The following is an 18,223-nucleotide window of genomic DNA, read 5'->3' on the forward strand; positions in this document are numbered from 1 at the left end:
GGTACAACTTTCAGGAATCAGTTTTCTTTCTCCTGTGGAGGGTCAAACACAGGTCATTAGGTTTGCCCCCCCCAATTATCTTCTAAGACACTTTAAGCATGACTATAAAAGTCATCATATCTGGAGTTTAGGGTGTTTTCTTATCTTAAATACACACCATATTAATCAGTCATCTTCCAGTTTAAAAGTTTGGAGTTTACCTTGAAGCTGAGACTCTGTAATTATGAGATTTGCCTGTACTTTCTGTGCTAATGAAACACTGAACCTCTATAATTAGATTTAACTTGATAGAATTAAGGATGTAACCCAACGGTAGAGTTTTGTCTAGTTTATCTACTGTGTGCAAGCAGCCCCCTCCTTCTTTATTTTTCACTTTGTCCCTTTTCTTTTTTTAACCCCTGTTTTTGAGACTGGGTGTCAGTATGAAACCCTGGCTGGCCTTGAACTCACAGAAGTCCACCTGCCTCTGCCTCCAGTGCTGGGATTAAAGGCATGTGCCACCGCATTTGTACTTTAGTTTTTGTACTCTACTTTTACTATCTTTATATATATATGAAAATACACATATATAAATATAGATATAAACAAGTATATATTTATGTAAACATATACATAAATATATATGTAAATATATATGTAAATTTACATATATATTTATATAGCTGATACCATTGTTTTCTATTTGGTCTGATTCCTTCACTGTATTTAGAAGAGATAGTTCAAGCCAAAAAAGAATAGAAAAAATATGATATCCTTACCCTTTTTTCCCTGTTTGTTTTAGGGGATCTGTACTTTGAGAAAGCTGTGAATGGTTTCCTTGCTGACCTGTTTACTAAGTGGAAGGTATGTATTTTTCTACATTATAATCTAGGTAGATAGCACTCATTAGATTTTTAAGTTTTCAGTTCTTCTTTATTTTTTATTTCTTTATTTTTATTTCTTGAGACGGGGTTTCTCTGTGTACCTCTTGATGTCCTGGAACTTTCTTTGTATACCAGGCTGGCCTCGAACTCACAGAGATCTGCCTTCTACCTACTGAGTGCTGGGATTAAATGTGAGTGCCACTGTGACCTTTTAATGTAGATTGAATTCAGGTCCTCATGCTTATGTGGCAAGCACTTTACAAACTGAGTTTTCTCCTTAGCTCCTGAATATGAGTTTTCTTTTTTTGGTTTGTTTTTTGTTTGTTTGTTCTTAGATTTTTAGTTTTTTTTATTTTTTTTAAATGTTTTATATATTTATTGATTTATTATGTATACAATATTCTGTCTGTATGCCTGCAGGCCAGAAGAGGGCACCAGACCTCATTACAGATGGTTGTGAGCCACTATATGGTTGCTAGGAATTGAACTCAGGACCTTTGGAAGAGCAGGCAGTGCTCTTAACCTCTGAGCCATCTCTCCAGCCCCCGATTTTTAGTTTTTTTGAGACACAATTTCTCTGTTTAATAGCCCCAACTGTCTGGAACTATCTCTGTAGACCAGGCTGGCCTTGATCTCACACAGATCCACCTGCCTCTGCTTCCCAATTGCTGGAATTAAAGGCGTGTGCTACCACCTGGCTGAATGTTGAGTTTTCTAAATGCAGTTTTTCTATTAATTTGCTTTATCTTGAGCTACTTTAGCTGAAATGTGGACTTGAGATTTAAGTTATGCTAATCACCTCAACATAATAAATAGTATTTATGAAAAACAGAGCTAACTTTACAGATCGCACTCAGTGGTGAAAGACTGAAAACTTTTTCCTAAGATCAGTATTATGGATGCTTACTTTGCTACTCTAGGCAACCACATATAAACAGAAGTAAAAAAAAAAAATCTTAAAAAAAATAAATAGGGTAGGAAGCTAGAGACATGGCTAAGTGTTTAAAAGTACTGGCTGCTCTTCCGGAAGCCCTGCATTTGAGTCTCAGCACCTATGGGGATAGCCTATAACTGTCTGTGATTCCAGTCCCCGGGGATCTGATACAGTGTTTTGGCAAAGACTCAGCACACTGTGGTGCACAGACATACATGCTGACAAAATACTAATACCTATAAAAATAAAAATAAAGGCAAAAGAAAAGCCAAACAAACCAGTGGCTGGAGAGCTATCTCAGTGCTTAGGAGCACTTCTTGTGTTTGCATAGGAGCTGGCTTTGGTACTCAGGACCCACATGTATGGTACATGTGCATACATGCAGGCAAAACACTCACACACTAGATAGATAGATAGATAGATAGATAGATAGATAGATAGATAGATAGATAGATAGATAGATAAAATTTCTGATGTTTTTTGATGGGATCTTGGTAAAGCTATATTGGAACTACAAATGCTTCTGCCCTGGCTTCCCTAATAGCTGGAATTACAGGCATGGCCCACCATGTCTGGTCTTAATAGGGTTAAAATGACAATGCAGACAATGAGATTACATGCCTGTATTCTCAGGACTTGGGAGGCAGAAGTTGAAAAATCTCACCCTGGGCTACATAGCCAGACCTAGTCTCAAAATGACAAGAACAAAATAAAGATATGTACAGAGCAGTTTGCAACACAGTGTTTCTGTGTCAACTTCTTTTATGAATTTTTTATAGAAATAAAAATCTGATCCTCAAGTTTCTATGTAATTGTAAGAAATTTGGAAGAAACAGCTTTGTAAAAGAATAAAGAATTTGATTTCTCACTGAAGACAGCAAAATAGTGCTAGTGTGATACTGGCATTAGAATAGACATATAGATTAATGTAATTGAATTAAAAGTCCATGTATTAATCATACATCTGTAGTCTGGTGGTTTTAGAAAAGGATAATGAAGTCCATTTTGGGGGGAAAATACTCTGCATTTTGGGACAACTGAATGCAAAAGAATGAATTTGGGCTGGGTGGTAGTGGCGCATGCCTTTAATCCCAGCACTCGGGAGGCAGAGACAGGTGGATCTCTGAGTTTGAGGTCAGCCTGGTCTACAGAGCTAGTTTCAGACAGCCAGAGCTGTTATACCAAGAAATCCTGTCTCAAAAAACAAAGCAAAACAAAAACCAAAGTGAAGCAAAGAAGATAAATTGAACTTTTTACAATTAAAGTCTTAGGAAGCTAGGGCTATAGCTCACTTGACCTTTCTACCAATGAAAACATCATCCTGATATATACAGTATTTAATGTCACAGAGTTTGGAGTAAAACAAAATTATTTTAAAATTAGGGGTTTCTTCCAATTAGCTTTTTGGTCATGGATAGCTTTGGTTTTCTTTTCTGCAAAGTGGAGATGATAATAGTCTCTATCTCCTTTCCACAGGATTTGAGAGACTCTCTACTCTCTGTAAAAAGTGTCTCTGTGACACTTTTTCTGTCCATCAAAGTTGGATAAGGATGCTAGATTTGGGGCATGTGAAGTCCAGTCCCCAGTTGGTACCGCAGGTCTGCTTTCCCCAGCAGTGTACTTCCTGTACTTTGACTTGTACTCAGGAGTTTCTATCCACTTGCAATATATCTTAGGAAAATTGAAAGGTGGCATATGGTACATTAAGTTGTATTCTTTTATGTCAAGTGTTGAATTGTGTTAGTATGGTTGGGAGAGATAAGGTTGAGTCTGGCAGGAACTGAAACAAGTTCGTTGGCTCAGTAAACAAGCTACATGTCATGTCCACCAGTAATTACCCTGTTCCCATGGTAATGTTTATTCTTACTAGCTCCCATCTGCATCCAAAAGGTAATTTGTGATTTTGGCTTACATTCCTTTCTCTCTCCAAAGCTTCTGGGCCTCATACTGTGATGTGTAGGAACTTCTTTGGTTCTTTAAATCACCACTATAGGCACTGTTATTTTTCCTTAAACTTGCAGTTCTAATGAATTAAAAATGGATAAGGATATAATCAAGCTCTAACATTCAGTTGCTCAGGTTTATGCCAAATCAAGAATTGGGTGACAGGACCCTTTCTTTTTGTAGCTTTCCAAGAATTTTTGCACATCCTTAGAACTTAAAGTAACCTACCTGAAATTACACAGTGGTAAGCTTAAGAGCTAGAATTGAGAACAAGTCTTTTGTTGTTGTTGTTTATTTGTTTTTGTTTTTTTGAGATAGGGTTTCTCTGTGTAGCTTTGGAACCTATCCTGGAACCCGCTCTGTACATCAGGTTGGCCTCGAACTCAGAGAGTGTGTCTCTGCCTCTGAGTGCTGGGATTAAAGGACCACAGCCTGGCGAGAACAAATCTTTTGGCAGCAAGTGTTCTGTCCTCTTCACAGTGCTCAGCCACTGAGCCATGTAGGATTGCAGATATTAGTGTGCATGGATTGCTTCACAGTGAAGTAAATGGAATAAACTTGTACCTCCTTTTTATGTGTTTATGCCTAGGAGAAGAACTGTAGTCATGAAGTGACTGTGGTCCTGTTTTCCAGAACTTTTTATGATGCAAAATCTATTGGTGAGTAAATTTTTGTCATATATATTATGTATTTTTTTTGAGAATTTAAACAATTTTGGTAGACTTTTCATGTACTGTATTCTGATTACACTTTTAAATTTTTATTTGTATTTATTTATTTGTTTGTTTGTTATTTCTTCTGTTTTGTTTTGTTTTTCCCCCTTAACACAGGGACTTATTCTATTCTGGCTGTTCTGGGACTCACTATGTAACCAGGCTAGCCTCAATCTCACGGAGATCTTCTGCCTGTGCCTCCCAAGTGCTGGGACCTATGTACCATTAAGACAGCTAAATTTTTCATTTTTTAATAGATAGGGTATTGTTATATTTTTCAGGCTGGCCGTGAACGTCTGGTTTAAAACAAACCTCCTGCCTGAGGTTCCTGAATAGCCAGACTGCCAGTACACGCCACTATAACTAGTTTCTTTCAGTTATTTTCTGTTGGGTCCCTCACCTTCTTCTCAAACAATTAATTGCTTTTGTGCTTTTTGTCTTTCCCATCTTTGCTAGGGGGATCCCAAGTAAAATGGAAAATAATAATACATCTTAATGTATGTAAGATAGCTGGATTGTGGCACCACCTAAAACCCACATAACAGATATACAATTATCTTCGTTTACTTGTTTATTTACTTACTTCCTTTTTTGTTTTGCTTTTTTTTTTTTTTTTTTTTTTTTTTTTTTTTTGAGACAGGGTCTCATTATGTAGCTCTGGCTATCCTTTGTGTAGACCAGGCTGGCCTCAAATCCAGAGAGATCCACCTGCCTTTGCCTCCCAAGTGCTAGGATTAAAAGGCATGTGCCACCACTCCTGGTTTACATTTTGATGATATGGATCTTCAACCCAAAAGAGGAATCCAGCAACACTGTACAATTCAATTTTCAATATGATTTGAATTTTTTGTATTTCAGATGAGTTTCCTGAAATAAACCGAGCTTCAATTCAACAGGATCACAAAGGGAGATTCTATGAGGACTTTTACAAGTATGTTTTGCTGCTCTGCTGTGTCTTTATTGGTTGTTTCTTCTTAACTTAAAACCTTTTTTTAGATTTCATCTGTTTTTTTATTCTTGTATTTTTCAAATTCCGTGATAGAGGATACCACATTGTGTTTAGAATTTTTATTTGTTTTTGCTGTTTTGAACAGAGTCACGCTATTCAGCTTTGGTTAGTCTGGAACTCACTGTATAGACCATGCTAGTTTTGAACTTGTAGCATTCTTTGTTTCTGCCTACAAGGTGCTGGGGTTGTTGTTGCGAACCATTACAGCTTCCAAATTATTATTATTTTTTTAATTGTAAAGTATTTTAGTGTTCAAAGGTAATACTAAGTGAGTAGGTAACACAAAAACCCTGGATGTCCACTGTCTGAATTTGCAGGTAATATCTTGCCTATTTGTTTTCTTTGCTTTTGATTAGATTTTAGCTTAAATTATACCTCTTATAATATTTTATTCCTATGCATAATAAGATCATTTTATATAAAACCATAATGTCATTTAATAAAATTATCAGTGTGTAATGTGAATAATAAAAATTCAGAGACAGCTGGGTGGTGGTGGCACATGCCTTTAATCTCAGTACTTAGAAGACAGAGGCAGGTGGATCTTTCTGATTTCAAGGCCAGCCTGGTCTACAAGAGCTAGTTCCAGGACAGTCTCCACCACTATGGAGAAACCCTGTCTCAAAAAAAAAAAAAAATTCCAGAGACAGATATTGGGATTCAACTTGAAGAAAAGCTAAGCAGCCAGCCACTGGCTCTTACCTCTACCTCAGACTGAAAATGGGAGATTCTGCCTCCAAGAATCCTCAGATTTAGACTGAGAGTGAGACCTGTCTCCTCCCATTTTATATTCCTCTCTAGTGCTTGGATTAAAGGAATGCACTACCAACCTACCCGGCCTCTATGACTGACTAGTGTGACTGCTGGGATTAAAGGTGTGTGCCACCACTGCCTAGCCTTTATGGCTAACTAGTGTGACTGCTTTGCACTGATCTTCAGGCAAACTTCATTTATTAAAACACAAACAATGTACCACTATATACCCTTTTTTGTGTAAAATAAAAAAATGCTATAACTAATATAAGAAAACTGTATGTAATAAGTATAATAGCTATATACATATGCATAAATCCAACATAAACAGGTCTGTGCATGCTTTTTGTCTGAGCTTACAGTACCCCAGACCATGCCCAAAATGGATTGGTATCTAGAAAGCTATTGACTAAAGGAGTTCCCACAACTCTTACTTTTGCCACAAAGAAAGTAAATTCCATGTGGAGTTTCTTCGATGCCCATTATCTTCTCTGAAGTAGATTGGTGCTGCCAGGAGCAGACATATCTCGCTGTCATAAAAAAAAAAAAAAAAAGAACCTATGTTATTAAAACATCTTAAATTATTCTATAGATCTCTGGAGAGTTTGAAGATGATCTGTCTATCTAAAATATATCTTTGTTTAACCTTGAAAACATACTTAATGTGACAAGTTTGATTATAATAGGTGATTAACTGCTAACCTGAATTTCCTTATTATCCTAAACAGTTGGTAATAATAATTTTTAAGGACCTGAAATTTGCATTAATTTTTGAGTGAATTGTTTCGGTACTTGAACAAGAGTAGAAATATATCTACAGTATGTTCTAACAAAATCAATCTCAAATTTGTATCGATATACAAAATTTATATACAATATATAAAAGTTTTATCCAGTTCAGTCCAATTTAAAACTAGTAGCTGCTTTTTCAAAGTAGATTCAATGATTTCTCTTTTTATTTTATAACTATATTCTCCCTTTTTTTTGATCAGAGTAGGTTCAATAATCTACCCTTTTATCCTATCATATCTACATCCCCCTATTTTCTTTTCAAAACAAGAACCCTGAATCTAAATTCCTTTGTTCAGCTTTTCTCCTGACCATAACCAATAACAACTTGTAACCAACCACCTTAAACAATGACAAATATCCATAAACCTATTGAAAAACCATGAACCACCAACTGGTATGGGAAGTCTTTCTAGTCTCTATTTTGCTTTTATTGGTTAATGAATAAAGAAGCTGCTTTTTGATCATAGCAGGGCAGAGCAGAGCTAGGTGGGGAAAACTAAGCTGAATGCTGGGAGAAAGAAGGTGGAGTCAAGGAGAAGCCGTGTAGCTGCGCCAGAGACAGATGCTGGATGGAACCTTGTCAGTAAGCCACAGTCTCATGGCAATACACGGATTAATAGAAATGGGTTAAATCAAGATGTAAGAGCTAGCCAATAAGAAGCTAGAGCTAATAGGCCAAGCAGTGATTTAATTAATACAGTTTCTGTGTAGTTATTTCAGGGCTGAGCACCTAGGAACAAACAAGCGGCCTTGTACAACAACCCACCCACCTTTAAGGGATCCTGAAAAGAAAAATTTGGGTTAATTGTCAAGTCCTGGGAGATGTTTTCTATTTATTTATTTATTTATTTTAAAAAAAACAAACAAACAGGGTTTCTCTGTAGCTTTGGAGCCTGTCCTGGAACTCACTCTGTAGACCAGGTTGGACTTGAACTCACAGAGAGCCGCCTGCCTCTGCCTCCTGAGTGTTGGGATTAAAGGTGTATGCCACCACCACCCGGCTTTTTCTATCTTTTAATGTGGGGGGGAAAAAAACCTCTCTTTTTAACTAATTCCTCCTTTAAGAATTCCCTATTGTCTTACCAAATCTACCATAGATGTGGATGAAGGTGTGAGGCTGATGCTGCTGCATACAGCAGTGAAAGCCTGACCAGATTTCAAGGCAGCAGCCTGAGAAGGGGGGTCAGGGAGGGCCTGCCAAGAGAGGAGAAAGAATGACTCTGACAGCTTGTAGATCCGGCCTATGCTGGTAGCAGTAAAGCCACAGGCACATGACTTTTTTATGAATTCATAGCCCAAATGTTGGATGCCAGATGTAGCATAAATAATACAAACCCAGAAACAGATATTGCTGTTCAACCCGAAGTTCAAAAAATCAAAGCTGTTGGCAACTGCCTTTTACCTCTAATTCAGACCGAAAATGGACAATCTGGCCTCCACGAATCCTCAGATTGAGACTGAGAGTGAGACCTGTCTCCTCCTGTCTTATATTCCTCTCTAGTGCTAGGATTAAAGGTGTGCACCATCACCTCCCAGCCTCTCTGGCTGACGAGTGTGGCTGCTTTGCACTGATCTTCAGGCAAGCTTTATTTATTAAAACACATAATATTCGGGTATAACTGTGACTGATATTTCGTTATCTGGTGCTTTTGAGAGTTCCTTAATTATGTGCTAAAATAACTATCTATGGCCTGTGGCTGCAGCAGTGGTGCATACCTTCAATCCGAGCACTTGGCAAGCAGAGGAAGGTGTGTATCTGCGAGTTCGAGATTAACCTGGTCTACAGAGGTAGTTCCAGGACAGCCAGTGCTACACAGTGAAACTCTATCTTGAAAAATCAAACAACAGCAAACTATCTCTGTATGTGAAGGTGTGTTCATGTGCATGTGGAGAAAGACACTGGGTGTCTTCCTTGATTTCTTTCCACTTTATTCTTTTTTTAATATTTATTTATTTATTATGTATACAATATTCTGTCTGTGTGTATGCCTGCAGGCCAGAAGAAGGCACAGACCCCATTACAGATGGTTGTGAGCCACCATGTGGTTGCTGGGAATTAAACTCAGGACCTTTGGAAGAGCAGGCAATGCTCTTAACCTCTGAGCCATCTCTCCAGCCCTCCACCTTATTCTTTGAGACAGGAACTTTCATTGAACTTGGAGCTTGCTGAGTGGGCTATACTGGCTGGCCAGTAAACTCAGGAATTTACCTGTCTGTTGCTCCCTCATTACTGGGGTTACAGGTAGACACAACCATTGTCTGACTTTTCTATCCAGGGTCCAGACTCTGATTATCATGGTTGGTTGGTGGCTCTTTACCTGTTGGGTTGAATGGTGGGTACACGGAGGCTTTATTGTCCTATTCTGTTTTGTGTATGTTGTGTTCACGTCTGTGCAGATGTGTTTTTTTGTTGTTGTTGTTTTTTGTTTTTTTCTGGGTAACCATAGGTACCACTGTTTTATTACACTCCACAAAGGTCTTCACGTTGTCAAGCAAGTTTCTCTGTGTAGATGTTTTTGAACATACTCCTGAAAAAGCTAGAAGTCCATGTCAGGTATCTTCCTCAAGCATCTTCCCCTTATTTTTATTTTTATATTATTATTATTATTTTTAGTAGTAGTATTTTTTTGACAGTTTATATGTAATCTTGGTGTCCTGGGAGTCACTCTGTAGACCAGGCTGGCCTCAAACTCAGAGCGATTGACCTGCCTCTGCCTCTTGAGTACTAGGGTTAAAGGCATGTAAGAATCATGCCTGCCCGCCCCCCTTTTTAACTTTAAGATTGTAAATACTTACTTTATGTGGATTGATGTTTTCCTTGTGTATTTGTCTGTGTGAGTGTGTCAAATTCCCTGGAACTGAAGTTACAGAGAGCTGTGAGCTGCCATGTGGGTGTTTAGAATTGAACCTGGGTCCTCTTGAAAATTAGCCAGTGCTCTTGACCACTGATCCTAATTAGTAATTAGTGCTCTAGCCCTAATTTACTTATTTATTTATTTATTTATTTATTTATTTTTATTTATGGCATATGATGTACTCAGGGGAACACTATTTGTGGAGATCAGAGGACAGCTTGTGAGTGTCTGTTCCCTCTTTCTACCTTGTGGATCCCTAATATGAACACTGTATTAGGGTCTGTGGCTGATGCCTTTATCTGATGAGCCATCTTTGTTTGTTTGTTTTTTTGTTTTAAGACAGGGTCTTTCCCTGTAGCCTTGGCTGGCCTAGAATTCCCTCTATAGACCAGGTTGGCCCATAATTCACAGAGCTCCTTCTGCCTCTGCCTCTAGAGCGCTGGAATCAAAGTCTGTGACACCACAACTAGTTTGTTGTTTTGCCCCTTTCTTGTCTGAGCCTCACCATGTTCCCAGCCTAGCCTTGAACTTGTGGGTCTACCGTAGTCTTCAGGCCTTGAACTGTAGACATATTTATCCCTTCATCCCCTGCTTATTGCTTCCTATGAACCACGTTTTCCTTCCTCCTTGAAACTTTGTAATGAATGGTATAACATGTGTGTAATAGGTGCTCAATTTCTCTTTCATGATCATATTCCTTTCAGAGTGGTGGCTCAGAATGAGAGGAGGGAAGAGTGGACATCGCTCCTTGTAACCATTAAAAAACTCTTCATCCAGTATCCAGTGTTGGTGCGACTGGAACAGGCAGGTACTGCATCCATGTGTCGGAGGTGCAGTGGGGAAATGGCATGGAGTGGAATGGAGGCTGGAGACAGAGAAGCAGCTCATGCTCCATTCCTTTGTGTTGCTGTAGATAGTTTCTGCTTCTGGTCAGGTCTGGTCAGTCAGAGCCAGTTGTTCCTTATATATACTGCCAGCTCCTACAATGTCCCTAACACAGTGTGAGCCAGATGCCTTCCTGGTTTGTTTTTGTTTTTTTTGGAGTTTTCTTGGAGGGAGGGGCGGAGTGGGTTTATCTAGACAGGGTTTCTTTGTGTAGGCCTGGCTGTCCTAGAATTTGCTCTGTAGACCAGGAGGCCTGAAACTCAGCTATCCACCCATCTCTGCTTCCTGAGTCCTGGGATTAAAGGCATGTGCCACCACCACCACCTCGCACCTTCCTGTTAGTTTTTAAGAGTTCATTTTTCATGAAATGTTTTTCCTTGTTTTGTATTTTTGCTTTAGGGGGCTTTCCTCAAGGAGACAATTCTACCTCAGCACAAGGAAACTACCTAGAGGCCATCAATTTGTCTTTCAATGGTGAGTAAGAGCGCAGTAAGCCAACCTCTTGCTTCCCATGTGGCCACAGACAGCTCGATGCTGATACCCAAAGCCCCAGACGTGAAGGTCTTCTTCTCATCTACACTTCAAATTAACTCAAAGTTGTACATTCTAATTGAATGGTCCTAATGACTGCTTTTTGACTCCTGGGCCTTCTGTCGGCAATCAGCTTAGTGTTTTTGTCTGCCTCTTGTGGTAAAGAGCTGGCAGGGCTCCTTCCTGGTAGACTTTTTATTTCTCAGCTGATTTTAGATTCTACTTTTTTCTTTCTTTCTTTTTTTGGGGGGGAGGGGCAGGGGGTTGAGACATGGTTTCTTTGTGTAACTTTGGAGCTTGTCCTGGAACTTATTCTGTAGACCAGGCTGGCCACAACTCACAGAGATCCTCCTGCCTCTGCCTCCTGAGTGCTGGGATTAAAGGTGTGTGCCACCACCTGGCTCCACTCTGCCAGAAAACACATATTCTTGAGTGTAGAGCCTGAGGTAGGAGAATACTAAGCATGAGGAATATAGAGAAAGTGAGCTACTAGGGACTCTGTCCATCAAAGCACAAACATAAACACAGGCCAATGAAATGACTTAGTGGGTTAAGGCACCTGATACCAAGTTGAGGACCTGGATTTGATCCCTGAGATCTTAGAAGGAGAAAACTCCTGCAAGTTGTTCTCTGACTTCTATATGTGCACTGTGGTACTTGAGTTTACACAATACATAAATATGACATATGTATCTTATTTGATTCTTGGAGCTTTCAGTATAGACTCATTGATGGATGATGTAAGTTTATCTCATAAAAATTAAATGGTGGGCCACTATTGGGCACCAGTGAGCGTGATTTATAAAGGATAAAGTGAATGTTTTGTTTTTAAGACACTGCTAAAGTAGAAGGGAAAGGTACATGTGTGATGTGTGCATGACTTGTAAAATTCAGGTCAGAATGAGTCACTTGGTATGACTGGAATGAGTGCAAAGTGCACCAAAAACTGTGTTGTTTGCCTGTGTCTGGTTTTCGAAAAGCTGTGACATCGTTACTGGGGGGATTTTTGTTTTCTCTAAAGTGTTTGACAAGCACTACATCAACCGCAACTTTGACCGAACTGGACAGATGTCTGTGGTGATCACACCTGGGGTGGGTGTCTTTGAAGTGGACCGCCTACTCATGATTTTGACCAAGCAGCGTATGATTGATAATGGTAACAGTCCTTGGTTTCTACTGTCTCCCTGTGTTAATACCCTCCCTCGTCCTGTAACTATGGTGTCCTCATTGTCTCTTAGGTGATGAAGGGCTTTGCATGGTGATCAGGGCTGTCACTAGAATTGAATAGTGGAGGTCTTGATTCTCTTTTTGCAGATCTGGGTAATCGGGGCCTAACCTAAAGCAACATTAGAGGAAACAGAAAATGCATGTATTTCTTTCCAGCGTAGGTAGCAATGATGGGTTTATAAACTGCAGCACGGCAAGTCAGTTTTACCTCATACAATGTTCAGTTATATTACCGGACTAGAATACTCACCTCTGCTGTTGTCCTCGTGACCCCCCCCCCCTTTTTTGTCCTTCCATTTTTAGGAATTGGTGTGGACCTAGTATGCATGGGAGAGCAGCCTTTACATGCTGTGCCATTATTCAAGGTAATAGACTTTTGGCTTCCTTCTGAAAGACCAGTTGAACAATAATTAAAAATAGAAAGAGCGGAAGTTTCTAGCTTATTCATGCTCCGGCATTTTCCTTGCAGCTGCACAACCGGAGTGTTCCGAGGGACTCTCGGCTGGGCGATGATTATAATATCCCTCACTGGATAAACCACAGGTGGGTGTCATCGTGAGTGGAAGATGAATGTTTTGAATAGTTTCTTTGGTATTGGCTCTTTAAATTTGTTTTGTTTTTTTGAGGTGGTTTCTCTGTGTGGCCTGGCCTCACCCTCACGGCAGGCCTGCCTCAGCCTTCTGAATGCTGGGATCAGTTTGTGAGCCATCCAAACCTGTCTTATTTATTTGTTTGTTTGTTTGTTTATTTCTTGGCTAGTTGATTGACCTGGAAATTGTACCAAAGGCTTGGTTCTATTTGGTTGTCGTTGTTTTAATACTTACTTTTATTTCTATGTATGTACATGCCGTTTATGTGTGGGTGCACACAGAGACCAGGTGAAAGTGTTGGAGCATCTGGAGCTGGAGTTGCAGAGCTGCCTGATGTGGGTGCTGGGAACCAAACTCAAGTCCTCGTAAACACTGCGCTGTCTCTCCAGTCCACACTTTATACATAGTGCGCAATTGCTCAGCACAGCTCTGGATCATTTTCTTCTTTCTTTCATTTTTCATTTTATTCCTGAGTAACAAGACGATTTTTTTTTTAGTCTTAGTTTGACTTTCAAGAAGTAAAAAAGTATTAGTGTTCTTCTCTGCCCTCACAGGGCATGGTGTGATACGTCAGAATCCTTGGGATCAGGAGACAGTGTTCTTTAAACCACTGCAATGTGTGTTTGGTTCAACTCTTCAAGAGAGCGTGATAAGGACTAACGTGGTTGACTCCTGCAGCCTCTCCTGCCGCTATTTCTCTTTCTCGCTATGGGTGGCAGACACTCTCAATTTACCTCAGGTCTGGTTTTTGGTTTGTTTTTTTTTTTTTTGACATAGTGGGCCTCTGCCAGTGATTTTCTTGCAGGTACTTTCCTTCAAGGCCCAGCTCCAACCCTCTCCCCTGTCTCCTTCCCAGTGGCAGTAGATGCTTTTCTTTTGGTGCTTTCTGTTCTTTGTGGTGTTTGTCATGGGCGGGGCTCCATGAGGGGCCGACTACTTGTGCCTCTAGCTCAATAGAACCTTCTGTAGCATATTTTTTAAAAAATTGTTATTATCCTTGTTTATTTATGTGTCTGTGTGCATGCTCATATGCCTGCTCATGCCATGGCACACTTGTGGAGGTCAGAGGACCATCTGTAAGGTTTGGTTTCTCCTTTCCACCATGTAGTTCCTGTGGAGCCAACTCAGGTCATCAGACTTGTTGGCAAGCAACTTTACTGAGCAGTCTTGCTGGTCTGGCTTCTACAGTATTTAAGTTTCAAATGTATACCAGAGAACAGCTTGGAAACTCATAACAAATAAAGATGTTAGCCTTGTGTATGTGTCTTTTATCTTTGTCACAAGCTGTGTTCCTATTGGTGCAGTGATTGCTGCTGGTTACCTATATTCATAGATGAAGAACCAGAAGTGAGCAAGGATTGCTTGTTTAAGCCATATGTAAGGATAATGTGGTCCCGTGACAATTATCCTGTTCAATGAATGTCCCTTACTTCTCCCAGAACCCATAAAATTTTGTATGGATGGTTTTTATGAAAAATTGTAAGCTGGGCGATGGTGGCGCATGCCTTTAATTCCCATACTTGGGAGGAAAAGGCAGGCAGATCTCTTTGGGTTCAAGGCCAGCCTGGTCTACAGAGTGAGTTCCAGGATAGCTAAGGTTACACAGAGAAACCCAGTCTCAAAAAAGAAAAGAAAAATTGTACCTTTTTTTTTGTTTTGTTTTGTTTTTCGAGAAAGGGTTTCTCTGTAGCTTTGGAGCCTCTCATGGAACTAGCTCTTATCGACCAGGTTGGCTTCAAACTCACAAAGAGTGCTGGGATTAAAGGCGTGTGCCACCACTGCCCAGCAAAAAATTGTACCTTTTTTTTTTTTTTGAGGTCTTGTTATGTAGCCAAGCCAAAAACTGTTGGCTGTTCTGCCTCAGCATGCTAATATTAAAACTATAAGCTATCACATTCAGAACAGATAACAGACTTTAAAAAAAAGCTTTATATACCTGGGTCTTTTGCCTGTATGTGCACTACATGCTTGCCTTGTGTCCCCAGAGGTCAGAAGAGGGCATTGGGTCCCCGGAAACTGAAGTTATAGATTGTGAGCCATGTTGTGGGAGCTAGGAATCAAACTTGGTCCTCTGGAAAAGTAGCCAGTACTCTTAATCCTGGAGCCATCTGTCCAGCCCTTGTTTTGATCTGTAGCTCTGAGGGGAAAAACAGTAGAAAGCTGAAAACGATTGATTCCGTGTAGAGCATTGGCAAGATGGACAAAGAGATCCAGCAAACCCCTCCACTCTGTTCCAGTTCCTAAAGTGAGATCAAAATTTTAATAGAGGACCAAGGATGTGCACACCTATACTATGCTAGTCAAGGTATGGTCCTGCCCACCAGCGACTCATCGTTATCTGGGGTTTACTCTCATCCTGGAAGTTGGTTTGATGGATTGTTAGAACTGTTAGAAATTCCTTCCCAGGGGACAAGTCCTACACTGGAAGCCTTTCTTTCTCCATCATGAAATTTGGGGGAATTTTTCTTCCTTTCTTTCTTTCTTTCTTTCTTTCTTTCTTTCTTTCTTTCTTTCTTTCTTCCTTTCTTCCTTTCTTCCTTTCTTCCTTTCTTCCTTTCTTCCTTTCTTCCTTTCTTCCTTTCTTCCTTTCTTCCTTTCTTTTGTTTTCTTAAGACAGGATTTCTCTGTACCTTTGGGACCTGTCCTGGAACTAGCTCTTGTAGACCAGGCTGGCCTTGAACTCACAGAGATCTGCCTGCCTCTGCCTCCCAAGTGCTGGGATTAAAGATGTGTGCCACCACTGCCTGGAAAATTCTCATTTCTTTAATGTTCGTTGTTTCTATAGTTTTTGATTGAAAGACACAAGTATCTCTTTAGAATATTTTCATTGTGCCAGACCAGTAACAATAGCAAGTTATAATCTTTAGCTGCTGAGCCATCTCACTGACCCCTGTATTTGTAACTTTTTAATATACATTTAAAAACACTTATCAGTTAAAAATCACTATTAATTATACTGTATTTCATGATTTCAAGTTTAGTTCAGGAAGTGTCAAAAGTAACTATGGAATATATGGAAATACATGAATTACAATTAAAGTTCTGCATTTTTCTCAAATTTTACTTTATAGTAACTTAGAAGTTTCCCAAATTACCACTTAATTTTTTTTAGCCTACATTGGTTTTCTGGTGCCATTCTGAGGCAGGATGGAACCATTTGTGAAGGACTTTTTTTTTTCCTGTTTTACATTATTTATTTATTTATTGTGAAGATTCTCCCAGCCTCTTTAGAAAAGGTCCCTTGTTGGAGGGGAGGAGGAGGAATTCATTATTTTGTCAGAAAGGGTTTTTGAAACTATTTTGGTATTCTCTGGTGAGGCAGGCAGCAACATTTTGTATGTGTGCTTCAACACCTGACCAAAAGAGCTGACAGTAGATCAATAAACTGCAGTGTCCCCAGGATGCGAGTATTTAAGGCTCTATGGTAAATTGGCTTCTGATTTACATTTTTTTCCCCATGATATCTATTGAGCTCTACATTTTTCTCTTCTCCCCTCCCTGCCTCTCCCCTTCCCCTTTCAACCTTCCCCTAAGGTCCCCATGCTCCCAATTTAATCGGGAGATCTTGTCTTTTTATACTTTCTACTTCCCATGTAGATTAGATCTATGTAAGTCTCTCTTAGTGTCCATATTGTTTTCTAAGTTCTCTGGATTGTGGTTTGTAGGCTGGCTTTCTTTGCTTTATGTTTAAAAACCACCTATGAGTGAGTCCATGTGATAATTGTCTTTCTGTGTCTGAATTACCTCACTCAAAATAATGTTTTCTAGTTCCATCCACTCTGCAAAATTCAAGATGTCGTTATTTTTTCTGCTGTGTAGTACTCCATTTTGTAAATGTACCACATTTTTTTTTTTATCCATTCTTCGATCAAGGTACATTTAGGTTGTTTCCAGGTTCTGGCTATGACAAACAAAGCTGCTGTGAACATAGTTGAGCACATGTCCTTGTGGCACGATTGAGCATCCTTTGGATATATACCCAAATGTGGTATTATTGGGTTCTGAGGAAGGCTGTTTCCTAATTTTCTGAGAAATCACCACACTGACATCCAAAGGGGTTGTACCAGTTTGCATTCCCACCAGCAATGCAGAAGTGTTCCCTTTTCCCCACAACCTCTCCAGCATAAGTTGTCATCAATGTTTTTGATCTTGGTCATTCTTTCAGGTGTAAGATGGAATCTCGGAGTTGTTTTGATTTTCATTTCTCTGATGACTAAGGATGTTGAATATTTTCTTAAGTTTCTATTAGCCATTTTAGATTCCTCTGTTGAGAGTTCTCTGTTTAGGTCTGTACTCCATTTTTTAAAAATTTGGATTATATGTTCTATCAGTGTCCAATTTCTTGAATTCTTTGTATATTTTGGAGATCAGACCTCTGTCTGATATGGGGTTAGTGAAGATCTTTTTCCATTCTGTAGGCTGTTGTTTTGTTGATAATGTCCTTTGCTTTACAGAAGCTTTTCAGTTCCAGGAGATCCCATTTATTAATTGTTTCTCTCAGTGTCTATGCTGTTGGGGTTCTATTTAGGAAGTGGTTCCCTGTGCCAATGTGTTCAAGTGTACTTCCTACTTTCTCTTCTATAAGGTTCAGTGTGGCTGACTTTATGTTGAGGTCTTTGATCCATTTGGACTTGAGTTTTCTGCATGGTGATAGATATGGGTCTATTTTCATTCTCCTACATCTTGATATCCAGTTATGCCAGCATCACTTGTCAAATACACTTTCTTTTGTCCATTTGATATTTTTTGCTTCTTTATCAAAGATCTGGTGTTCGAAGATGTGTGGATTGATAGCCGGGTCTTCTATTCGGTTCCATTGGTCCTTCTGTCTGTTCTTATGCCAGTACCAGGCTGTTTTCAGTACTGTAGCTCTGTAGTAGAGTTTGAGGTCAGGGATTGTGATGCCTTCAGAAGTTGTGAAGTATTTTTAAATCTGAGAATTTAGAGGGACTGAGACCTGTTTCTCTTATTTCATTGTGAGCTTCACCACAAAACGAAACAAAACAAAACAGAAAACCTGAAGTCCCAATGAAAGATTGCTGTGACCTGAAAAAAATAGCAATTTCATGATTCAACTTAATAGAAATTTATTTTTCTGTCTCACATTACTTTATAACTCAGTGTTAT

The 18,223-nt window shown here is 39.5% G+C and overlaps 1 protein-coding gene across 10 annotated transcripts in view; it reads left to right on the forward strand.

Annotated features, from left to right (window-relative positions):
• Depdc5 (DEP domain containing 5, GATOR1 subcomplex subunit) overlaps positions 1 to 18,223 on the forward strand; it is a 124,838-nt gene that overhangs the window by 24,620 nt on the left and 81,995 nt on the right. For all 10 annotated transcript variants that reach the window (XM_085692149.2, XM_087909159.1, XM_087909157.1 and 7 more), the window contains 8 exons: positions 782 to 843; positions 4,331 to 4,400; positions 5,313 to 5,385; positions 10,568 to 10,671; positions 11,148 to 11,222; positions 12,301 to 12,435; positions 12,810 to 12,871; positions 12,976 to 13,049. In XM_085692149.2, coding sequence (XP_085548275.2) covers positions 782 to 843; positions 4,331 to 4,400; positions 5,313 to 5,385; positions 10,568 to 10,671; positions 11,148 to 11,222; positions 12,301 to 12,435; positions 12,810 to 12,871; positions 12,976 to 13,049 — 655 coding nt within the window. The remainder of the gene's footprint in view (positions 1 to 781; positions 844 to 4,330; positions 4,401 to 5,312; positions 5,386 to 10,567; positions 10,672 to 11,147; positions 11,223 to 12,300; positions 12,436 to 12,809; positions 12,872 to 12,975; positions 13,050 to 18,223) is intronic.

This window comes from Myodes glareolus, chromosome 8 (genome assembly GCF_982192425.1).
Source record: "Myodes glareolus chromosome 8, mMyoGla1.1, whole genome shotgun sequence".
In the NCBI taxonomy this organism is placed as follows: Eukaryota; Metazoa; Chordata; class Mammalia; order Rodentia; family Cricetidae; genus Myodes; species Myodes glareolus.